The 22,212-nt window shown below is 39.4% G+C and overlaps 4 protein-coding genes across 4 annotated transcripts; 2 read left to right on the forward strand and 2 right to left on the reverse strand.

The window, feature by feature from the left end:
- The first annotated feature begins 198 nt into the window (after window positions 1-198).
- LOC116215248 (trichohyalin-like) lies at window positions 199-2,454 on the forward strand. The gene has a single exon (XM_031550887.1). It carries the CDS (start codon window positions 354-356, stop codon window positions 2,229-2,231), a length of 1,878 nt encoding a protein of 625 aa, XP_031406747.1. The 5' UTR covers window positions 199-353; the 3' UTR covers window positions 2,232-2,454.
- Window positions 2,455-4,265: 1,811 nt separating this feature from the next.
- LOC116214980 (gibberellin receptor GID1C-like) lies at window positions 4,266-6,588 on the reverse strand. The gene is made up of 2 exons (XM_031550522.1): window positions 6,118-6,588; window positions 4,266-5,801 (listed from the first exon to the last, which is right to left on the reverse strand). The coding sequence occupies exons 1-2, from the start codon at window positions 6,154-6,156 to the stop codon at window positions 4,788-4,790; spliced, it is 1,053 nt and encodes a 350-aa protein (XP_031406382.1). The 5' UTR covers window positions 6,157-6,588; the 3' UTR covers window positions 4,266-4,787.
- A 9,914-nt stretch (window positions 6,589-16,502) lies between these two features.
- On the reverse strand, window positions 16,503-17,526 carry LOC116215634. Its single transcript, XM_031551419.1, has 3 exons — window positions 17,058-17,526; window positions 16,875-16,970; window positions 16,503-16,767 (listed from the first exon to the last, which is right to left on the reverse strand). Exons 1-3 carry the CDS (start codon window positions 17,361-17,363, stop codon window positions 16,687-16,689), a joined length of 483 nt encoding a protein of 160 aa, XP_031407279.1. The 5' UTR covers window positions 17,364-17,526; the 3' UTR covers window positions 16,503-16,686.
- A 3,850-nt stretch (window positions 17,527-21,376) lies between these two features.
- LOC116215730 (histone H2AX) lies at window positions 21,377-22,212 on the forward strand. The gene is made up of 2 exons (XM_031551566.1): window positions 21,377-21,721; window positions 21,802-22,212. The coding sequence occupies exons 1-2, from the start codon at window positions 21,521-21,523 to the stop codon at window positions 22,021-22,023; spliced, it is 423 nt and encodes a 140-aa protein (XP_031407426.1). The 5' UTR covers window positions 21,377-21,520; the 3' UTR covers window positions 22,024-22,212.

Here is a 22,212-nt window from a genome sequence, read left to right on the forward strand (position 1 = left end):
AAATTGAATTTCTATGTAAATGAAAAATGAATTAAAATTGTTGAGGATTTGTTGGCGGTGCGGAAGGAGAGAGAGACAAAAAATAATCCTAAAGGCCCAAAGCCCATACCACATTGCCCCAAACCCAATTTTCAAACTTCCTCAGAATCCCTCGGAAACATCAAAAGAAAAGTGGGACCCACAGATTTGAATCGTCCCCATTTCCTCACCTTCTTCGCACCTCCTCTTATCACTTCCTGTCCTCATTTCATTTCCTCACCGTAGAAACCCTAGCTAAGCTTAGCTCTGCTCCAAAACCAAGACCCCACCCGCCTACCAACTCACTCACTCCCACCACCGCCCCATTGCCAGAAATGGCCAAAAAGAAGGTGACCCATCATCCACACCATCACCCCAAGGACCCCAACAAGGAGGAAGAAGTCCCCCCGCTCGCCGCCACTGTCCCCCCAGAGCACATGGAGGAGCAGCAGCAGGACCTGGACCAGGACCATTCCAAAGAGAAGCTTCAGAGCTTGAAGTCCCTCAACGACCTCCTCCTCAAGGAGACCGTCGGCCGCCGCCGGCAGGTCGAGTCTCTCGAGCTCGACAAGGCCTCCCTCGAGGCCCGGCTCGCCCGGTCCGGTGACGAGAAGCGGTCCCTGGAGGATGAGCTCACCCGGGCGGGTTACCGGAATGTCGAGATGGAGCTGGAGAGGGCCGTGGTGTGTGTTTTCCTGGAGACCCAGATGAGCCAGATGGCCGCCGAGTTCGGGAAGTTGGAGAACCGGAGGGAGGGTGAACTTCGCGGCTTGAGGGAGAAAGTCTGGGAGCTTAATGCCAACCTCGAAAGGGAGAGAGCGGTCTTGGCTGAGGTGATTAGGGAGAGGGATCTGGCGAGGAGCGAGTGCGGGTCTTGGATTGAGAAGGTTAATGAGATGAGGGAGAACCTGAATGAAATAGAGAAAGCCCGGGGAGTTCTGGAGCAGGGGTTCAGGAAGCTCGAGGGGGAACGTGAACGGTTGGTTCGGGAGAATCGGGAAGGCGAGAAGGTGCTCGAGGGGGCGAGGAGGGAGAAGGATTCCGTGGAGAGAGAACTAGCCCAGGCTGCTGAGGAAATCGGTCAGTTGAAGAAGAAGTTAGAGGGTTTAGTTAGAGAGAATAAGGATATGGAGATGGAGAAGAGCGGGCAGAAGGTGAAAATAGCCGAGCTGGAGAGGGAAGTCGGGGGGCTGAATGAGGTCGTGGCTGGCCTGCGGAAGGAGGAACAGAGGTTGCGAAGCGAGGTGTTCGAGTTGGGAAAGATATGCGATGACGCGAAGGAGAAGGAACAGGAGATGGTGAGGGAGATTGAGACTTTGAGTCGGGATAAGAAGAAGAAGGAGGCCACCGTTGAGGCATTGACAGGAGAGAGAGATTCATTGCAGAAAGAGTTGAAGATAGCTGAGAAGGAATTGGAGGATAAGGAGCGGTTGATGTTGGAGATCATTAGGAAGAAAACCGAAATTGAGGAGGAGAACATTTGCAAGCAGGGTGAGATTGCAGGGCTGGCTAAGGAGGTTGCCGAACTGAGGGATGCTGTGTCGGCACTGAAACTTTCGTGCAGAGATGAGAAGGAGAAGAGTGAGGCTTTACTATCTGAAGTTGCGTCGCAGAAGGAAGCCATGGATGGGCTTTTGCTTGAGAGGGACTGTGCTTGGAAGGAATTAGTCGAGGAGAGAGAGAACGCGAAGAGTTTGAGGTCGAAGATTGTGGAACTCGAGAGGAAAACCGAGGAAACAATGGGAGAGTTGAAGAAGATAACCAGTGATCACGAGAATCTACTCGTGCAAAAGAAGGCAGCCGAGAACAGATTTGAGATCTTGAGGCGTGAAAAGGAGTTTCTGGAGAAAAGACTATCAGATTCACAGCAAAGAGCTGAAGAACTGCAGGCTGAGATAGAACTCGCAGGCATAAAATCCGAGCGAGCTCTGACATTTTTGAAGAACACCGCTGCATCCTTCTTGAGCAAAGGGGAATCTGTAGATGAGCCGAAGGTTGAGGAAGATGTTCAGCCCTATGTTCGGGAGATGGAAGCGATCAAGAATGCATTTCAGCTCAAGGAATCTGTGGTGGAGGACTTGAAGCGGCAGCTCGAGTTTCTGCAAGACTCCGTTGCAAAGGCCGAGAAGAAGAAGGGCTTCTGGACCTTGCTGTCTTCAGCAACCACTCTGTTTGCTGCAGCTTCTGTTGCATATCTTGCCCGAGCCCGCTGAGCTTACTCTGCCTTCGCTTATGGGGATTTTTAACCGATAACTAGTCGTACCGAGTACATCCCTAGTTTTGCCGTTCGGCCTTTTTCGGAATAAAGACTTACCTGATACTGTATGATGATCAGTCTCTACCCGATCCCCCTTTTGATCAACTTAAGGAAATCACTAGATATTTTACCGTAATGCTATAACTTAGTCTCTGCTATGCATCTCCTAAGATTACATATCTTCTATCCAATGCCTCTCGATGAATGTCGTATACAAAAAATGCGATCTACATTTAACACTTCCCTTTGCTGGGTGGGGAACTGTTCGTCGTGATGGTAATCTTTGTCTATTGTTTTTCTCTGACCCACCTTCGATGTCGAGTTTCACTCTGCAACTGAGTATTAACCAGTCCTTAGGACGATGATACTTCGATCCTTGTCTTTTGTTATTGAGGAACTCTGGTGCTTCTCTTTGTTATTGAGGAACCGATGTTCGAGATTATACTTTGATCCTTGTCTTTTGTTTCTCTCTGACCCACCTTCGATGTCGGGCTTTCGCTTCGGAAGACTGGAACTGAAGATTAACTGGCCCTAGGACAATGGGCCCGAGAGTATCACTTATCTAGTTCAGCCTCGGACGCGTTCGCATGTCGAGCATCATAAGCCCACTACTAGGCCTGAGGTCCGTGATGTGAGTCCTATTCTATCATCATGTCCCTTTCAATGTTGCTTTCTCTCCAGCAATACTGCCATCATTAGTTCCAATGATATAGAGCACATCCTATAGCAACCAAAACATAATAATGCTATGTGGTTCTCATGTCCTTTGTGGTCCCTTGAATGCATCAAAGAACCAATCAACCCATCCTCAATTGGGAAGTCCATCTACTTCCGAGCTTCCAATTCAATCCTTTTTTTTTTTTTTGTATTTTTTCTTCCATGGCAAGAGGAGAAAGAGAGACCCTTCAATTCATTTTCTTGTCTTACTTATCCAAAGAAGAAGACAGAGTTTGGATCAAATGAATGGATGTGAAATGGGTTACCACTACCCATTATTGACATTGACTGATGCTCCATTGTGGACATGATCATGGCCCTAACCCAATGGATCCGTGAGCTACAAGGACATAGTCGTTGTTCTCCGCTGGCCTCCCGAAACACTCGAGAAAATAAGGACTCGTCTTGATTTTGACCCGTCCTGTCCTAATAATTTCGAAGTAAGAAGTCTAGGGGCACATAACCTTCTATGAGGGCTTACAAGTTGCCTGATACACGCGTGCAACAATCCTACCTTGAAAATTTGGACCTAGTACGTACGAACCATTCATGTGAGAGACTCGAATGCATGAAAGCCGAACCCTTGATGCAATTATGCTAATCAAAATCATATTTTCTGAAACATCAAATTTTGCTTCAAAGGAACTTCTCATCCAAAAGGAGTTAAGGATCTTTCCAGAGTTATAGGCTTCAAAATGTTCTTTTCTCGACACTGAATGCGATTTCCCTATAAGAGAAAAACCTACTCGAAGAAAGACAGATATCAGCTTGTAAAATCTTCAGCAGTTAGATCTTGCATCGATTGAATCCATCATCGCTAACACGGGATGATTCCATAATACACCTTCAAAGAGGAAAAAAGGGAAAACAACAAAGAAAGATTCTGAGCTAGAAAAGGAAATACACAGGAAGAAAAATAGTGATGCATGCAACTTGCAAGAGGTGGTTCCCTAATCAGAGCAATCTAGAGGAAAAGTCTGATTCTCATTTCCCATTTGATCACAACTATAAAACATTGCCAAAAACGGGCAACACACACAAAAATGAATCCATGCAGGTGTCGAATTCGAATGACAGACAGGAAGAGGAATGAAAGTGATATGAAGGTTCCTTCCAACATGCCGAATTTGGACAGTCTAAGAAAGCTTAAAAGCAGATGGACGCATCAAAGAAACACTCCATGCAGCTTTCTCAGGAATAGAAATCATTCATTCTAGTCAACACTTGGCCACAAGGATGAAAAAAGAACAGGACCATATAGAGAGAACATAAATGGCAGCAGAAAATAGCCAAACACCTTTAATATATCATACAATATCATCATATAATATATTGTTCTTGTAGGCACATCAACATACAAATCCAATTCCATTGGGTTTTTACACATTTATGATTATGCCCCTATTGAATTAGCTATACACATAACATTAGCTAGGAAACGAACCCAATTAGTAGCCCACCATAGTCTCTTAAAAAGCACCTGAGCAGGATATCTTCCTCCCAATTTTCAGCAGGATCTCAATGTGGCTATATGATCAGAGTTGGCGAGCCTGCTACCAATAGTAACTTCCGATGAACACTTAATGTTAATAGCACAAAAACAAAGTGGGGACCCAGCTAGATGCAGGGCACCGCACACACCGAGCACTGCAGCCATCCTTCTTTCCCAGAAGGAACTAAACATCACGAGCTCTAGTTTCCAAAAACGGACACGACAATTAGATCCATAAAGAGGCCATACTGCACATTCTTTAGAAGCCATCGTTGCATAATAATATACCCTTACTGAAGAAACCTATTCACTGTCAAAATTCGTGTCAGGATTTATGAAGCTATTTATCTCGTCCATGACAGTGTAGAAGTGGTCATTATTCGGCAGCAAATAGAACCCGATTGTTGCTTGCTTCAGATAGAGAAGCTTAACCTTCTGACCATACTTCTCGAGGCCTTTCACAAAAGACAATTGCCAATCTTGAATAAGGTCCAAACCCGCCACAACAACAAGACTTTTGGGGAACTTGATCCCTTCAAGGCTCTTACCATTAGGGCCAAAAGGGTTACATGCGGGATGGTCTCTATTCGCCCCCTCGGGCAGAAATGCTCTCCAATACCAATCCCGATCCCGTAATGTTACAAAATACCTCCCATCCAAACGGTTCTCCGATTCGGTCCTCTCCTCCCCACCAAACATCGGGTTGAGCAATATATTCCCCAATACTTTGATCCCAGAGTCCACAGCTCTTAATGCAACATTATGGACAATATTACCACCGGAGCTATCACCAGCTAGGAAAATGTGGACCTTGGAGTCAACCTTACTCTGAAGCCATGATCTCGTGTTAACCCATTTGAGGGCAGTCCAACCATCGTCATAGGCACAAGGATACCGATTCTCAGGGGCGCGGCGGTAATTTACTGAAACCACAACGGCCTTACAAATGCCTACTAGCCTCCTGCACAGGGTGTCATATATGGCACTGTTCGAGGAAGAATGAGTAAAACTTCCACCATGAAAGAATATTATCACAGGCAAGACTTCAGCGTCAATGGGCTTCTCAAGATCAGTTAAGTTCTGCGGCCGAGGCTCTTCCCCATAAAAGGGCCGATAAATCCGAGTCAGAAGGCTGGTCGCCCCGTCGATTTTAACATCAAAAGAGAAAACTCCATCCACTGGATTCGCATTTGCAGGAACTTTACGGTCGAGGAACTCAGCCAAGTGGCGGTTAAAAGTCCCATCAGGCCGGCGAAGAAGGTTGTAAGCTAGCTTGAAATTTGAGATGAGGACCCATGTGTTCAGTGGAACAACCATCTACATAGCAATAGAAACACCAAAACAAACAAGAGATCAGCCAGGACGGAAATCAATTGCAGGCGCTGGATCTACATAGCTTTGGCTTCACTAACTGCTTGAATGATCATCAAATCCAAACTAAACCATAAAGAAACCACTCTGATATATGTAAGATGGAACATATCAGAGAACAAAACATCCACACACGAATCACAGGTTTCTCAAGACATCAAAAGCAACCCCAAGCAGACAGAACAAGAGGGAACGCCCAACAGAGCCAGTCGAGCTCAATCAATCAGTAACTAAGCACAACAAGACTGTAACCAAACAGTACCTTAGATTCACTGAGATTCACTTCATTGCTCCCCGCCATGAAAATAGAACCCCCAACAAGCAAGCAAGCAGAGAAACTCCCCTCCCCGCAATATCAGATCCCACCCTCCTGAACCAAACCCACCTCACGAAATCATCACATATCCGACCCAAAACCGGAGACCCACTTCAGAAAACAGAGGAATTACTCAACAGGGTCAGCTCCCCAATCCCCAGAAACCGCCTCCTGGGGCGTCACTGGTCCCCTTTCGTTCTCCCCGAAAAGATCGAAACTTGATAATAGTGACGGGCAGTTGATCGAACAATGCTACGGAAACAAGTGGGTGGTAAAAAAAATTGTATGGAGAAATTGATAAATTTGGGCCTGCGATGGGAGCAATAAAGGCGTACGAATGCAGAGTAAAATCGCGTCTCGGAGCAGAGAAAAGTGGGGAGGGGGAGCTCAGAATGCCGTGGAGAGGAGGCGCGTGAGAAATGGAATGCGTGGAGGGGGTAGAAGAAAGGATAACTTTCGGAGGCGTATTTTAGCAGATTGGGACTCCTCATGCTATAGTACGCCTAGGGGTTATGAGGATTTCTTTTGGAAAAGTACAAAAACTTACGTTGTGGTTTGAGGTCGAAACAAATTGCATAATGTACTTTTATTGGGGACAATTAATCCCTATGGCGTACTCCGTTAGCAATAAGGGATTACGATGTTAATTTTTTTTTCATTTTTAATCCTCAATATTTAGTCTTTTAATAATTTTAGTTCTAAATCTTTTTTCTTTTATCATTTATATACTCAATTTTTCATTTTTTTTTTCCATTTTAGTCCTACAAAATAAACCGAAAAGGAGTTGGCGGCCCAACCCCTCCATCGAGGTCACCTGCGTCCTCCGTGAGTACCGGTGACCTCGGTAGAGGGGTCGAGGTCGTTGATTGGTGGCCCCAACCCCTTAATCGACCGGGGACTTTGAGTCAGAGTTCCTGATCGATTTGCGGACTGGGGTCGCTAATCGGGGACCCCAACCACTCCATTAGGTCACCAGCATCCTCCGTGGGTACTGACGTGGATTGGCAGCCTTAACCCCCGAGTTGGCTAGGGACTTCGAATCAGAGTTTCCGATCGATTCGCGGACTGGGACCACCAATCGATGACTCCAGCCCCTCCATAGAGGCCGCCGGTACCCATGGAGGTCGTCGGCGACCTCGATGGAGGGGTTGGGATCGCCGATTGGCAGGCCCCAGCTGCTAATTAGTATGGAATTTCGACTCGGAGTCCCCGATCGATTCGGGGTTTGAGACCGCCAATCGACAACCCTAGCTCCTCCACCGAGGTCATCAGTACCCACGGAGGACGCCAATCGGTGACCCTGAGCCCTCCTTCCCTTTCAATTTTCTTTGTAGAACTAAAATGGAAAAATGAAAAGTTGAGGATAAAAATGATAAAAGAAAAAAGATTTAGAACTAAAATGAAAAATGCTAAAGATTGAGGACTAAAAATGAAAAATAATTAATGTCGTAATTTCCTATGGCTAACAGAGTACACCGCATGTGGGCTAATTATCCATAACAAAAGTACATGATATAATTTGTCACAATCTCAAACTACAAGAGAGTTTTTGTACTTTTTCCTTTTCCTTTTTTCTCATTTCTTTTTTTATTTTGTCACTTATTAGAGGTGTGAAGTCCAAGTGCAAAAGAGCAAGCTCGTCTCGCTGATTGGTTTGTCCCCTCCGCCCGAGCACAGAAAAGCTTGCATCGTGGTTGTCGTGCAGCTTATGGTCGATGACCCTGTAGCATGTCATGTAGGAGCATGTGTTGAGAATTGTAGGTTTCACGTTAAGAAATTGATTAAAAAGAATTGTCAAGTGTATAAGATGATTGTGATATTTAAGCCGGATGAAAACTCGGAAAAAAAAGGTTCATATACTCAACGATGGACAAGCCACTCGCCAGCAGCAAGAAAATTTTCAATATAAATTTGAATTTAAAATACACAATATTCGTTTTATTGCAAATCTGTTCTTAAGTTCTGCCATCCCCGATCAAGGAGCCTCATTGTGTGAGTAAATTAAATGCATGTGCTATTACATATAAAAAAATACCGAAAATTGGAGAAATTTTACAATTTATTCCTATAATTTTGTAAAGGAATATGCACCCATTCCTCTTGAATAAGACACTCATTAATTTTTTTTTTTGCTAATGGCAGCTAACTGGACCTTTAAATTTGACAGACAGTTCAAATAATATTCTTCATATCAAAACATAAATTGAGCTTTAAAAAAAGAAAAATCTCGAATACATAGAGGGTCATATATATCAACGTAATTGTCCCACCCTCCAGGTCAGGTTGGAGGTGTTGAAAAGCCTCCGCACAATCTCGCTAGCAGGACACGTCCTTCGGGGCTCCATCAACGTTCGACCCCTTGAGGGCTTTTTTACACCTTTTATTAATTTTCATATATATATATATTTATTAAATTTTAAATATTATTTTTAAATGGCCACATTAGCAAAGTTGATCGAAACGAATTAATTAATATGCTAATAGAATTAAGAGTTGTGCGTTTCTTAAGAAAGAGAATTAATTTTAGGGTTCTTCTAAGATGTCTCATGATTTTCTTTTATGAAATTATGAGATAGACTATTGCTATATATTCCTAATGATTGATATAAAAATCTTCTTAATTCAAAAATTTCACTCACAATAATATATATATATGTAAGCTATAATTTAGATAATATGATATTTAAGGTTTTTCTATTTACTTATAAAAAAGAGTTTTAAAAGAACAATTAGATATATTTTTTTAGAAGGATTTAACCTTTTTCATTTCGAAATTTAACCTAAAAAATAGAGATGGAGAGAGAAGAAGAAAAAAGGCAGCCTAAGATAAGGAACAGTTAGAGCTGTTAGCTAAAGTGCGCGTATGGTGAAAGGAAGACCAGAGATGAGATACGGGCAAGGGATCGGGCCGAAAGAGGACGTGACGTTGCGGGCCCAAAGCTCGTGAAATTTACACTGCATTACTTATTTATTGCTATCTTTTAAAAAAAAATTATTCATTTATTGCCGGCAAAAAAAATATAAACAGATAATGTTTTCCTTATTTATTTATTTATTGGTAAATTTATGATATTTTTCAATTAGAGAGAGAGGAGACGAGGGGATAAAGACAAACGAAGTATCGGAGTGGGGATAAAAGAACAGGAAACATTAACGGTCTTAAAAGTTTATTATTTTTTTATATTGAATTCTAAAAGTTTAACATTGAAAAATGAAGTCGTAAAACGTTATTAAACATGACAGATTTAGTCCAATATGTAACCAGCCATCACTGCGATGCCGACATGAACTAAACAGTATGAATTTCATGATATATGTCCCTTCTTTGTATACATGGCATTATTTTAATGACGCGGCAAATTCAAACCCAACTATCCCGAACTGACATAAACTCGACCCGATTATCGTAATTATCCCTATACTGATCTATGCTATTCACTCGACTAGTTATTAGGTTTTTCGAAAAGCCAAATTTCAAAAAATCCAAGACATGAAAAACAAATTTCCACTCTTAAAAAATAAGAAAACTTTCGATCTTCTCTCAAATCTCTACCACACATGATGGGGGAGGAGAAGAGAGGAGGTTTCCGATCAAATTCTCTTAAAGAATATTTTCGTGTAGCAAATTCTAGTGGAGGTGAAGAAGACATTGACGTGAAGCAGCATATTCTCTTTTATGTTCAAGGTTAGGGTTTAATGTAGCATTAGTATAAACTTCCTGTAGTATTATGGATGAACTTCCTGCAGCATTATGCAAATTCAGTATTTGGTACCCTCCATTTGACATTGTTTCATCTTATTATGATTATATTTCATCTTTGTTTGGTCATTATTTCATCTTATGACTATGTCTCATCTTATGAGCAAAAGATTAACAACATTGGCCATAAAAGATCAACCTTAGATTTCATTATCAAGAAGAGAGTCGAGTCCAATTATAAAACAAGATATCCAAAACCCAAAACAACTTTATGGCAGCCACAAATGCAACCATACACAATTTACAACCCAACCAAATCTCAACCAAGATGCCCAACACTCCCCAAAACTTACTTTCCATTTGATTTCGCAATCTAATTTTAAAATTTTAACTCTAACTTTAACTTTATTTACTACACAATCAACTGTCAAAAATCAAAAGAGTGAATCCTATATATAAACCTACATACAATTTTATTATAATTAATTCTCTATACCACTATTTCAATTCTCAAAAGTCAAACGAGTCGGCTCCATATTTATTTTGTCTGTTTTCAAAATCAAAATTCAAGTTAAAATATGACTGTGAAAACAAACGAGTCATTACAATCACAGTAACTCTAAAATCACATGACTCATTCTTCTTTTTCGAAAAAAATAATGAAAAATTAATTTTGAAGGAAAATCTAGTTTTATTGATCTTCCGTTGAACAGTGGAGAAGCAAGAGACTTAAAAAAGAAAATACTTTTCTAAGTAGTGTATAGAATAGAAAATTAGAGAAGGAAATTTTCCAAAAAAAAAAAAACCATTCGAACTTTTATCAAGGTAAACACTGTTGTTTTCAATTTTCTTATTTTGACAAAGTTTTCCAATTTTGTGGTAAAATTTTCATTGTTATTAGTTAAATATGCATTACCTTTCCAAAAACATCATGAACCTAGCGGTCATGTCAAATGTATTGACTTTAGAGTTATACTAAGCGGGATAATTTGATGCGATTTTGAAACCTAGGTAATTTACCGCAAATACGACCCATCTTCATTAATGAAACTTAAGTTAGTACTACCTCCAGACCTGCATATAGATGTTAAATTTTTTTCCTAATTATTTTGGAAAAATCGGCTTTCCAATTAAAACACGAACCCATCGATAAAGTAACAAATAGTAATCCACGCAGTTTATCTAAGTGGGATCACAAGGGGTGAAATTTCGCAAGCAACGGGGCGAGTGGAGCAGCGAACCAGACACCTTTCCCAGATGTCCCTGTCCATGAACAAACATCGCTCTCAGGGCAAGGGAGGATGAAGGGTTTACAGTAATTGTGCAGCCCCAAGCGGGGCCCACTGGCAGCCATTGGAGGGTGGGGCCCAGCGATTTTAGAGGACCGTGGGTGTTTGGATTGTAGTGGTGGGATTTGGATTTGGACTCTATATAAAAGAAGAAGGCAACAGATGGGAACTCAATAATATCAGAGGGGTTTCCACCCAATTGGAGTAATCTGTTGGTTTTGGGGGTTGTGTATGGTCCAAATTCCGACACCTCACTCCCCCACTCTTCCATTCCTATTTCATATGTACGTCCATATATATTCACACCATCATATATCATATAAAATATATAGTAACATGTGTGAATAGATATCTTCTACCTACCTTTTCTCTTGTAGAAACCCTAACTTTCTATAGTTTCCTTCTTTTGTCTTTTGCTCTCTCCTTCAACATTCATCGGAAGTGACCACATACTCTCTCGGTACATTCTTTTGCTATGGGGATATAAATAATGGTGTTATAAAGTCGGAAAATTTGACCGTAATACGTGATTGCCGGATCAATGCGAGAGACCATCCTAAGTTATTAATCCGATGACAATCGATATTTTATTATATTCAAATAGTTTAATATAGTGATACTCGCACTTAACTTGAAACAAGAGATTCTTAGTTTTATTCTCGTCGGTGACACTTTTTTTGATTCTATTACTTTCCCTTACCTTACCGTTACTAAGATGATGGACCTCAAAAGGAAGAAAAAGGAATTATGCTAAAGTGAAATTACTGTCATAGTAGTTAAATAATATAAACCATTTCAAAAATATTTGTCTGTGTGATATGATTAAGATATGCCTAAAGTTTTTATTTTACAAAAAATAGTATACTGCTCTAAAGTTTTCGAGCTGAAATTGATCCCATTAATCTGAGAGGGAGCGCCGTAAAAACTGTGATAAGATAATTATATATATAATGTATAATTATATCTTCAATAGCTCAAATAGCTATATATAACCCCATTTCTGGATCCAATTCCAGTTCCTTGAGTATAGGAACCGAAACTAGAATCTACTTTTCATTTTGCTCCTCGATCTTAAGAATCATAATTTATGCTTCTTGGGACCGAACTACTCGATAGCACTACTCGTCCGGCAGATGCCCTACCAGTTTCAGGTACAAGCAGCACCCATGCAACCCCGTAGATCAACCTGCAGACAATTCTATGGGGCTTGCACTGATCTTTCAATTTATGTGGACAGACTAAGCCCAAACAAATCGGGCTCGGCTAAAACAGTTAGGACTTTACCATTTATTTCAAATCGAACTTGAATATCCAATTTAGTCATTAGAAAACCAGTATTTTTGTTCATTTTATATGCCAAAAATTTGATCGGATAGTTGAATAAAAAACAGAGAGTAGAAAACGCTTATAAATGATACAACGATAAAACATACTGAGGGCATGTATTGACTTCTTAAAAGATGGGAATAGTCGTTTACTCTAGATGCAGGCGACCTCTCACCACCTCAACCTCGAGGTCTCATATGACTTGTCAAGGAATTTTTTGGTGATTTTATCTCGTCATGTGGTACGATAAAATATTGATAAAACTGTAAGAATTTGATGAATGGATGTTAATGACCTAAGTATTGTCACAGAATTTTTGTGATTTGTAAGAAATTGAGTGGCTCTGTCTAAGTTATTGCGTGAAGTTGGATTGCTCAACATTTTCTTCAAAATTACAGAAGTTGCATTATTCAGTAAGACTTGAATAAGTGCGGTTAAAAAAAAAAGTAAGGCTTGAATCTTGTTATATTATCGGGAATGTTAAGAATATTAGGAAATTTACCCATTTATCAAAACATAAAAAGAAAAAAAAATTGATTTAATGAAAACGATCAACGGTTATGGATTCTCTGCCTCAAGACGCTACTCATGTTCCTGCAGGAAATAATATTAATATGTGAAGAAGAAATCAAATATATCGGCGTACGACCAAGTATATTAATTGAGGCATTTTCAGCACGATATCATATCAGCAACATTATTCATCGTATTCGTAAAAACGAAATGGGCAGAAATGATCAAAAGAGAGTGTAGCATGGTAATGCATGCTATCGTCTGTTGACATGATGTCGTAGATTCGATACCTATTGAAATTACTCGTAATCCTTTATTAGTTATTTATGAAATCTCTTTTATCGTACCAAACCTTATATCTCCAATCGAAAATGGGCAGAAATGAACCTGGGATTGGAATAGAGAAGGGGCCAACTGCCCCCTTCAGTTCCCCTCTGCTCATCCCTGGCCATGGCCAATGATTTACTCAATGCAAGTTGTCTAGAAATGCTACGCTCGTGTAACTTCAAACTTCGACATGATAATATATACAATGGAAATATATGTCACATGTTTTTTTGCAAACTGATAGGTCGTTAATTGAACAATTTAAATCGGTCATGTCTTGAAATGGAGCTTAACCTCGTTGTGATCATGACAAAATCTCACGGGTGTCGAATTACCAGGGATTGTAGTCTGTTCGAACTATGCGTCCACATGAGGAAGCAATCTGGGAGACTTGTCCAAAAATAAAATTATAAAAAAAAATCGAGCTCTATGAGAAGACGGTCGTGACCTAATCTTAATCTTAATACCAAAACTTCCACCCCCGGTTGAAAATTCTGATATTATTTCTTCACATTAGGTCCAGGTAAAGGACAGTTCTTTTTCAAGGTCAAATCTATATAAAATATTAAAAATTGTAACGAGACCTTTATCGATGCCCCGTAGGATGGAGTAGAATTTTCCTTACATGACCTTTTATATGATCGTCAACAACAATATGAAAAGTGATGAAGTGTCGTAATGCCACCTTACTTCTCAAAATCAAAATCATGGAAGGTGTAAAGACTACACCATAATTCATTAAAAAAAACCATAATCATAGACGAAAATACTAGGTAGAAAGTTCTTGATAATCTGATACAGGAGAATAAATGAAATCATAGGGTTTTCTTTGTCGTCCCGCGATCATTGATTGTTCTTGGTTGTGATTCAATTAATTTTACTGCTACCCCAACTTAAACCGTAAGTGTACCTTATAAGAGTTCATCCTAATATAATATATTTCATTTCAGTGTCAATAGAGATACTCGTCGGTCGCAGTTTGCATTTTCTCAATTGACAATATTAATGAATTTCATATTTGCATATAAAAAATATTAAAACAAGAAAATTCTTCGATCCAATAACTATAAACAGGCTCGTCGTCTAGTTGGTTTAATTTTCTATATAAACAATATTACAGTTAGTTTATCGACTAATCAAAATCCCGCATTTAGTACGTCACTTTTATAAAACCTTATCATAGTTGAGCCAATTGTGGCTCGTGCTAGAGGACTGTGGCTCACATTAGCACCAGCTAGAGGACCATGGCTCGTGCATTGACCGAGGCAATTGACTAGTTTCTTTAATGTAAGGGGACCCTATATTAACAATCAAATTGAGCAAGTAGGAAGGTCAAATTCATAAATATTCTTTTTTCGGTAAATATTTTTTTTGGGTAAATTTCATAAATATACTTTAGTTTTAGGGCATAAATATACCTTACAAAATACATATATTTAGATATAGGAGTTCCACAAGTCCTCAATCTTCTTTCAACTAAACTTTACCATTCTAATTAAAGTACATACTATGAACAATGAAGTTTATGGGAATTGTATATATATGTTAGAAATCAATCAAGCACTTCTACGCTGACATTTTTTCACATCTTAAGATGCTTAACTCAAGAACTAAGGATGATGTTTTCACTACAACTTAGCATTTGCGCCACGGATGGCCATTAATCAATAATTTTAGTTGGGTTGCTTTTTCGGTGCATATTTTTTATTTTTGCACACCATACATAACTAATTTAGGCCATTATATTCCCCTTAATCGAATATGAATTGTCCATTTTTGTAAGTTTTAAAATTTAAAAAATACTCCTAAAGATCACAATCCGGTCCCTTTATTATATAAAATGTAATTTTTTTGTTCACAATTCTATCTATCAGTCTTCAATCCCATCACAAATTCGAATTGATGGCGTGGATTCCTATTATTGCGCCACGTGTAATATTAAACCAAATCGGTTGTTCACTCTCTCAACCATACAGTTTAATTGCAACCAGAAGAGGGAGCGAGTGATTACTAAGTTACAATGGTCCTTTGTAAGATCAGTCGTATACGTAATTGCTTGTGATAATGATGAGGTACAATTTGATCCTTTTGTTCGTGTCGTTCTCGATATTGGTCTCCAATTTAGAGGGTCGACAGATGCCACCCGCACCGATGCTTGTATCCTCGGAAGGTAACTGCAAGAGATTAATGATGGAGAATGCGAGAGGGAGGCTAAGCTCTCAATGACCTAAACGACAATTCACATATAGAAGAAGGGGAGGGAAAAAAATTAACGGACAAGAAAAAAACCGCACTTTTTTGTTAGAGCCTAAATAAAAAAATGTACTATAAATTAATTAATAATCTGTCGTGATTTAGTGGGCCTCTCCCTCATTCGAGAAAATGAAAAATTTTATGGATGCAAACGTTTTCATTCCAACACAAACACTTTAAAAAAAAAATCTTAATTAGAGCTGCTTAAATTCATTAATGTACGTAGTAATATCAAAAGAATTTTAAAGAATCTATATATACACATCGTGTATACGTTAATTTATCATACCAAATTATCTGGTACAATATATTTATCGGAGCTCATGAGAGTTCCATGTTTCGAATGTTATCACATTCTCTCCAAATTTGTGAACTGGATCATCTACAGGTACTATTCAATTAATGCAGCCGGTTCGACGAGTGGTTTATGATCGATGAAGTGACCCTTCTTCATTGGTCCATGCTTGAGGACTAATTTGTAATCCTATTGAAGACTTTAGGATGAAAATTGAAAAATAAGGAATGTAACTACTAAAATAAAATTACGTAAAATGGATGACTCATATTAAATGAAGAGAATCTAATAGCTCATATTGGTTTTATACGGTATGAAAAAATCAAAATTATGCATTCTAAAATTTCACTTTTAGTTGTCATTTCTTTTCCTTCTTCCTATAAGTAGTTTATCAGTTTTGTTGCTTGTAAGCGGAATATTTTTTCTCGATAACCACCGGGCGTCTTCGCCTCATTGTTTAAAATTAATCATTGCTCGGAAGTCGACCATGATATTTTCGTTTGGCTTTCTGTGCAATTAAATGAGCGGAAAAAAAAAGAGCAAAGAGAAGACCAATCATATTTGCTAGATAAAAGTAGCATTTATTAGTTAAATTTAATTCAACTACAATAAATTATTATACTTATTATAGCCCACTTCAGCATCCCATAAATCTTTTAAAAGATCATATGGTAGCAAAAGATTTTATACGGATACAAAAAGGATGCAAATCACACTAGCAAGAAAAAAGAGAACAACACTGGACGGGCACAAGCCTAAGGTAGCTTGCGATTTATTTGATATATATTAATAAGATGACTGCTGAAAGAGCCTTATTCTTCATCCTGCTCCTCTGCATCTTTCTCCAGATCGATTATATCGGCATTCTCATCGATGTGTTCCACATTATCAGACTGTTCAAAACTAGGTTGTTAGTACTTCCCAAAAAGAGGAATTAATATAAGTTTCATAGTTCGATAGTAAGAGAGATAAGAGAGCGTATATAGATATTATGGTATACCTGGTTACCAATTTGTGCAATGATTGGCTCTATCGTTGCATCTTCAGCAAGAGCTCCCAACCTCCTTGCATACTCGGGCAGGGAGATCGCACCGCCCTAGTGTCAAAAAAGAATTTATTATCCTAAGGGAGAAAACACAAATTAGATACGCATATGATCGATGATGGTAATACTAATATTTACCTCAAAATCTTCGAGGAGGGTACGCACAAGACCCATAATCATTGGAGAAAGTGTTGCTGAATGAGTACCTTCCAACCTTGGGCCTCTTTCATTCTCAAGTCGATCATGACAAATTATATTAATATTCTCTATCCACACATCATCTTCATTGTTGGCTTCGATTTGCATGGGTGAGTGCTCAGAGTGGGCTTCGTTAAAATCTTGACAGAACTTTAAGTCCCGACTTGATGGAAAGAAATAACGATCCATCTGATCAATCCAACCCATCGGCTTCATAAAGCCTGTCTCAGTATCGTACACCACCATTCTGAGAAAGTCTAGAATGAGATGGCCAACAGCAAAGGAGGCACACCTTGTCTGGAAATGCTCCTTTGCACAATCGACCACTGATGAGGGGAAATCGGTCCAGGGGTAGTTGTTGTCATAGAAAAGTACCCGGGTTGGGATAGATCTCGTTAAAAAAATTGAGTACATATTGACTGGTTCGGGAGAGCGGCCCCGACCCATGGAGCTTTGGGGAGCGATAGCAACATTGGAGGGAGTCTGAACGGAATTGCTAGCACTGGCGCCACTCTCCATCTTAGTAGTTATATCTGAATTCCATAAATTAGATATTACAAATATTGCAAGTCATAAAGATCAGTGTCCGATCCTTTAAGAGAAAACGATACATCTCTTCCATTAGTAAATGAAAACAACTATTTCATTTTCACATAACAATGTTTGATGATTAATTAACGGTTAAATAATCTTTGCCACCGTGATTAACTAAATTACACATTTAAATACCATGAGAAAAATGGAAATAAAGAAAAAATAACAAAGACATTCTTAGAAGTGAAATTCGAACTTGCTCGTTTAAATTTGCATCAAAAGTTTTGAAAATCCAGAAACGTAAACACATGTTTCTAATTTAAATAGAACAGATCTCACCTCACGAACACAAGTATGAGCACAAAAAGCTTTCTATGAGCAATGAGAGCATTGAGTACTCCTTCAAGGTTTGAAATGCTTGGAGATGGACCAAACGAGTGCTCAAGGACCTCAATTTATAAGATTTAGCTTGGGATGAGTTTGGTATGAAATTTGTTAAGGAGGCTCCTTGCCATAATTGTCCATGCCATATATTCTCTTCTACGATCATCGTTTCATAAAGTGACGTCTCTCCATCGTGATTGAGCAATTGCTTTGTTGACCAATTCACAATGAAAAATGCCTCTATGATATATCGTATATGTGGTATTGCTATTGAAAACCTTAAATATTTCACCACATAGTCGTTGTTGGGGAAAGTGATGGTCATTGTATCTACAATAGTAAATGGCGAATCTATTTTGTTAGCCGGTTTTTATTAGGTGGATAGAAGAGGGTCATGTACCGATAATGCGTGGGTGGTATGTCTAAAGAAGTAAAAAAAAAGAAAAAGAATCTCACATCGACTTCATACTGCATAGGTAGCATGTTTACAGTGGAGAGAAGTCGGAGAATATCAAGGGTCGACTTCGTACTACTTAGTTTTGATGAGCAACTATTTTTTTGCCAGTCGGCTTATATACGAGGTAAGTTTCAAAAATAACAAGTAGAATATTGTGATAAGGACATAGCAAATAAATATTCAACCCATCATATCATATATATTTTCGCACATATATAATATAATCTTCTATCGTATTATAATTATTGATAATCGTAATAATTTGAAATATATATAATTATGTATGGATATAAACTTAATAGCAGCTGCGAAATTATCGAAAGTACATGACTAATTAGAAAAGTTTCAATAGATGATCATAAACGTATATAGTACTTGTGAGGTACAAGTTACTTTTTCTTTTCTTTTTTGCAAATATTCATATTTTCTCGTTTGCATTACGTGATCTTAATCCATTTTATCCATATTATATTATATATATGTATATATCTATTATCAAACTCGATGTCAAGATATCAAATTTTCATCACGATTTTTATTTCATCATTTTGGAGTATTCTACGATCTTTTAATTTTTTCAGTTATAGGGGAAGCCTATGATGTAGTACAAAAATAAAAATAGCAAAACTAAATAAATGAGTGTAGAAGTTCTATTGATGAGGATTGAACTTGAGATCTCATGATTTCGAACGGCGACTTGTGCCACTACACCAAATCCTCTTCCTCCTAATCTTTTATTTGATGGAAATTGTTATCTACATTTAGTATGTCAACATTTTAGGCCGCGTTCTAAATAATTTGGCATAAATTTCATCTAAGAGAGGTCTAAATACAAGGAAAACAAAACGGTTATCGTAAAATAACTTAGAAAAATCTAAGACCTTCCACCTCGCACTGAGTTAGTAAGTACCTTATTCATTTCATTTTTTTTTAGTTACAAGAGAGATATATCTACCTAGTAAATTGAAATAAAATTCTAAATATTAATTAAAGGGGCACAAGTAGTTCCATTGAGTATCGAATCTGAGACCTTTTAGCAGCAATGTGAGATGTGCATCACTGTACTATACCATCTCTTGATAAATTCTTATATATCTATTTTCTCTAATTTTTCACGATGGAATTTTTGGTGGGGAATTAATACAAAGCAAGGTCAAGTCATATATATACTGATTGTACTTATATCCGTTTAGAATACACATCAGTATAAATACAAAAATCTGAATTTCAGACGTATGTTCTTTCAGTGGATGCACATAATTAAGATCTATGGAAAAGATAAATGACTGACTTGTTTAGCATGACATGATTATGAAAAATCCGTACAATTAACAAATAATTAGTCAGTTTCTTCGTATGAGCGTAATGGAGAATACAAATGATCTTTCTTTGTGTCTTTCTTGTGTTATCGAAATGATACTTGGTTAATTTCAAGCAGACATCAAAAGCTCCAAGATTAATCAAACCGAATCCAAAAATTGGCTGCTGTGCAAATTCATAACGTTCTTTCATATGTGAAGGTTGTGAACACATACCACCTCTATTATTTGCCCTTCGAACCGTAGATCTAAATGTCACGCCATAATTATAATTGATATAAACTGGACCTATATAAATGGACTTGGGCCAGCCCAATGAGACAAAAGGCCCATTACTTGGAGACAAGGTCAAGGTCCCTACTGAAGTAAAAGCCTTCCCATTTAGGAAAGGCCAACTAACCATCTTCCCATTTTGGTAACCCTTTTTGGTCGGGGCTTATCCTCATCGTTCTATCCTTTCTCCCAAACCTCTCTCTCACCGTGACCATGACATCCTCAACGTCTCCAAGTGCTCCGGCGATGCTCCGGTGACCTGCCACACGAAAGGGAAGTCGAGCCAGGGGTCAGAGGTCTGGATCAACCCTCCAACACCCAAGTCAAGGAGAGAGAAGATGTAATGGCTGGAAATGAGGAGAGTCTAGGGCGTGAGTTCGAGTTACCTGGTAAGTGAGTGAGTGTGTATTTATAGACTCACTTGGGAGTGGAGTCAATTCAGCCATTTCAACCCCGAAGTCATCTAGTCAGATATGTCCTAGTTAGAAGTAAGCTAGTCTGCAAGTCAATCATGTGCTAGTTGAAAGTAAATTGATTTCGAGTAGTGTCCATAACCGGTGATATGTGAAGAAGTATGATACTATCGTGGCAAGGCCTAGTATATTTGAATTCATAATTTCAACTTGATTGTTAGTTCACTCGATAATATATTTAGGAACACGTGGACGTTTTGATGGATAGGCCCAGTCTCTAATCAAGGCCGGGCTCTAATTGCTTCAAAAGTTAAGCATATTAGGCTCACCCTGATCCAAACCTCTCACCACCTTGACCTTAAGTTCTCATGATTGTCGAGAAATTTCTTGGTGATCCTATCTCGTTATGTAATATTGAAATTTTTTGACAAATTGCAACAAATGGATGAATATTGATACTAATAACCCGAATGTTGGGACATAATCTTTGCGATTTGTAGGAATCTAATTGGCTCTTACTTGTTACGTTATTGCATAAAGCTGGAGTGTATTTTCTTCAACACCAAAGAATTTTCAATAGAAGAACTTCTATGCAGGTTGGGTCCAAAATGCATCATAACTCTTAAACCCGAACTCGAAATACGAGTAACTTTCTTAATTTCAGCCCATCTTAAACCCAAATCGGCCATGATTCCTTTTAGCAATTACGACGCCGTTTGGAAGCAAGGCGCCAATCCACGAAAGAAGAAAAATGACATTCCCGCGAAAATGAAAATATGAAAATGAAAAATCCACGTTGGCAATCTGTGGCACCATGCGTCAGCCAATCAGATCACATTCTCCCAGCCAATAAATTCCAACCACGCTCGTCTTTCTCCCCGCCAATAAATTCCAACCACGCTCGTCTCCCATCCCTACCCCCATTGACAAACTTTCTCTGTAACTTCACTGTGCATCCCACCGAGAGCTCTCTCTCCATCACCGACGATCGCTAGGGTTTCGGATTTGTCGACGCAGAGCAGCATGAGTTCCAAGGAAGGCGGCGGAAAGGGAGGCAGAGGCAAGCCGAAGGCCTCGAAGTCGGTTTCGAGGTCGCAGAAGGCCGGCCTCCAGTTCCCTGTGGGAAGGATCGCCAGGTTCCTCAAGACCGGAAAGTACGCCGAGCGCGTCGGCGCCGGAGCTCCCGTCTACCTCTCTGCTGTCCTCGAGTACCTCGCTGCTGAGGTATGTAAAATTCGATCTTCTTTTCCCGATGCTCCGTTCCGATTGAGCGATCTCCGATTAAGGGTTTATGGTTGGTTCAGGTGTTGGAGCTTGCTGGGAATGCGGCGAGGGACAACAAGAAGAACAGAGTTGTGCCGAGGCACATACAGCTGGCGGTGAGGAACGACGAGGAGCTGAGCAAGCTGCTGGGGTCGGTGACGATCGCGAACGGAGGTGTCTTGCCGAACGTTCACCAGACCCTGTTGCCTAAGAAGACGGGCAAGGGCAAGGGTGAGATCGGGTCCGCTTCGCAGGAGTTTTAGGCGGCCGATCTCTCTAGTCTTGTTCGGCTCTGTTTTACGACTTGTAATATATATCATCCATTTTGATTAGGTCTTTTGATCTTTGGGTTGGTGAATGAATCCTATTGAAAATTGGTGTTTGTTTGATTATCGATACAATGCCATATATTGTCCAATGATCTCGATTGAGTATTTGCTTTTGGTTCTCTA

This window comes from Punica granatum, chromosome 7 (assembly GCF_007655135.1).
Source record: "Punica granatum isolate Tunisia-2019 chromosome 7, ASM765513v2, whole genome shotgun sequence".
Taxonomy (NCBI): domain Eukaryota; kingdom Viridiplantae; phylum Streptophyta; class Magnoliopsida; order Myrtales; family Lythraceae; genus Punica; species Punica granatum.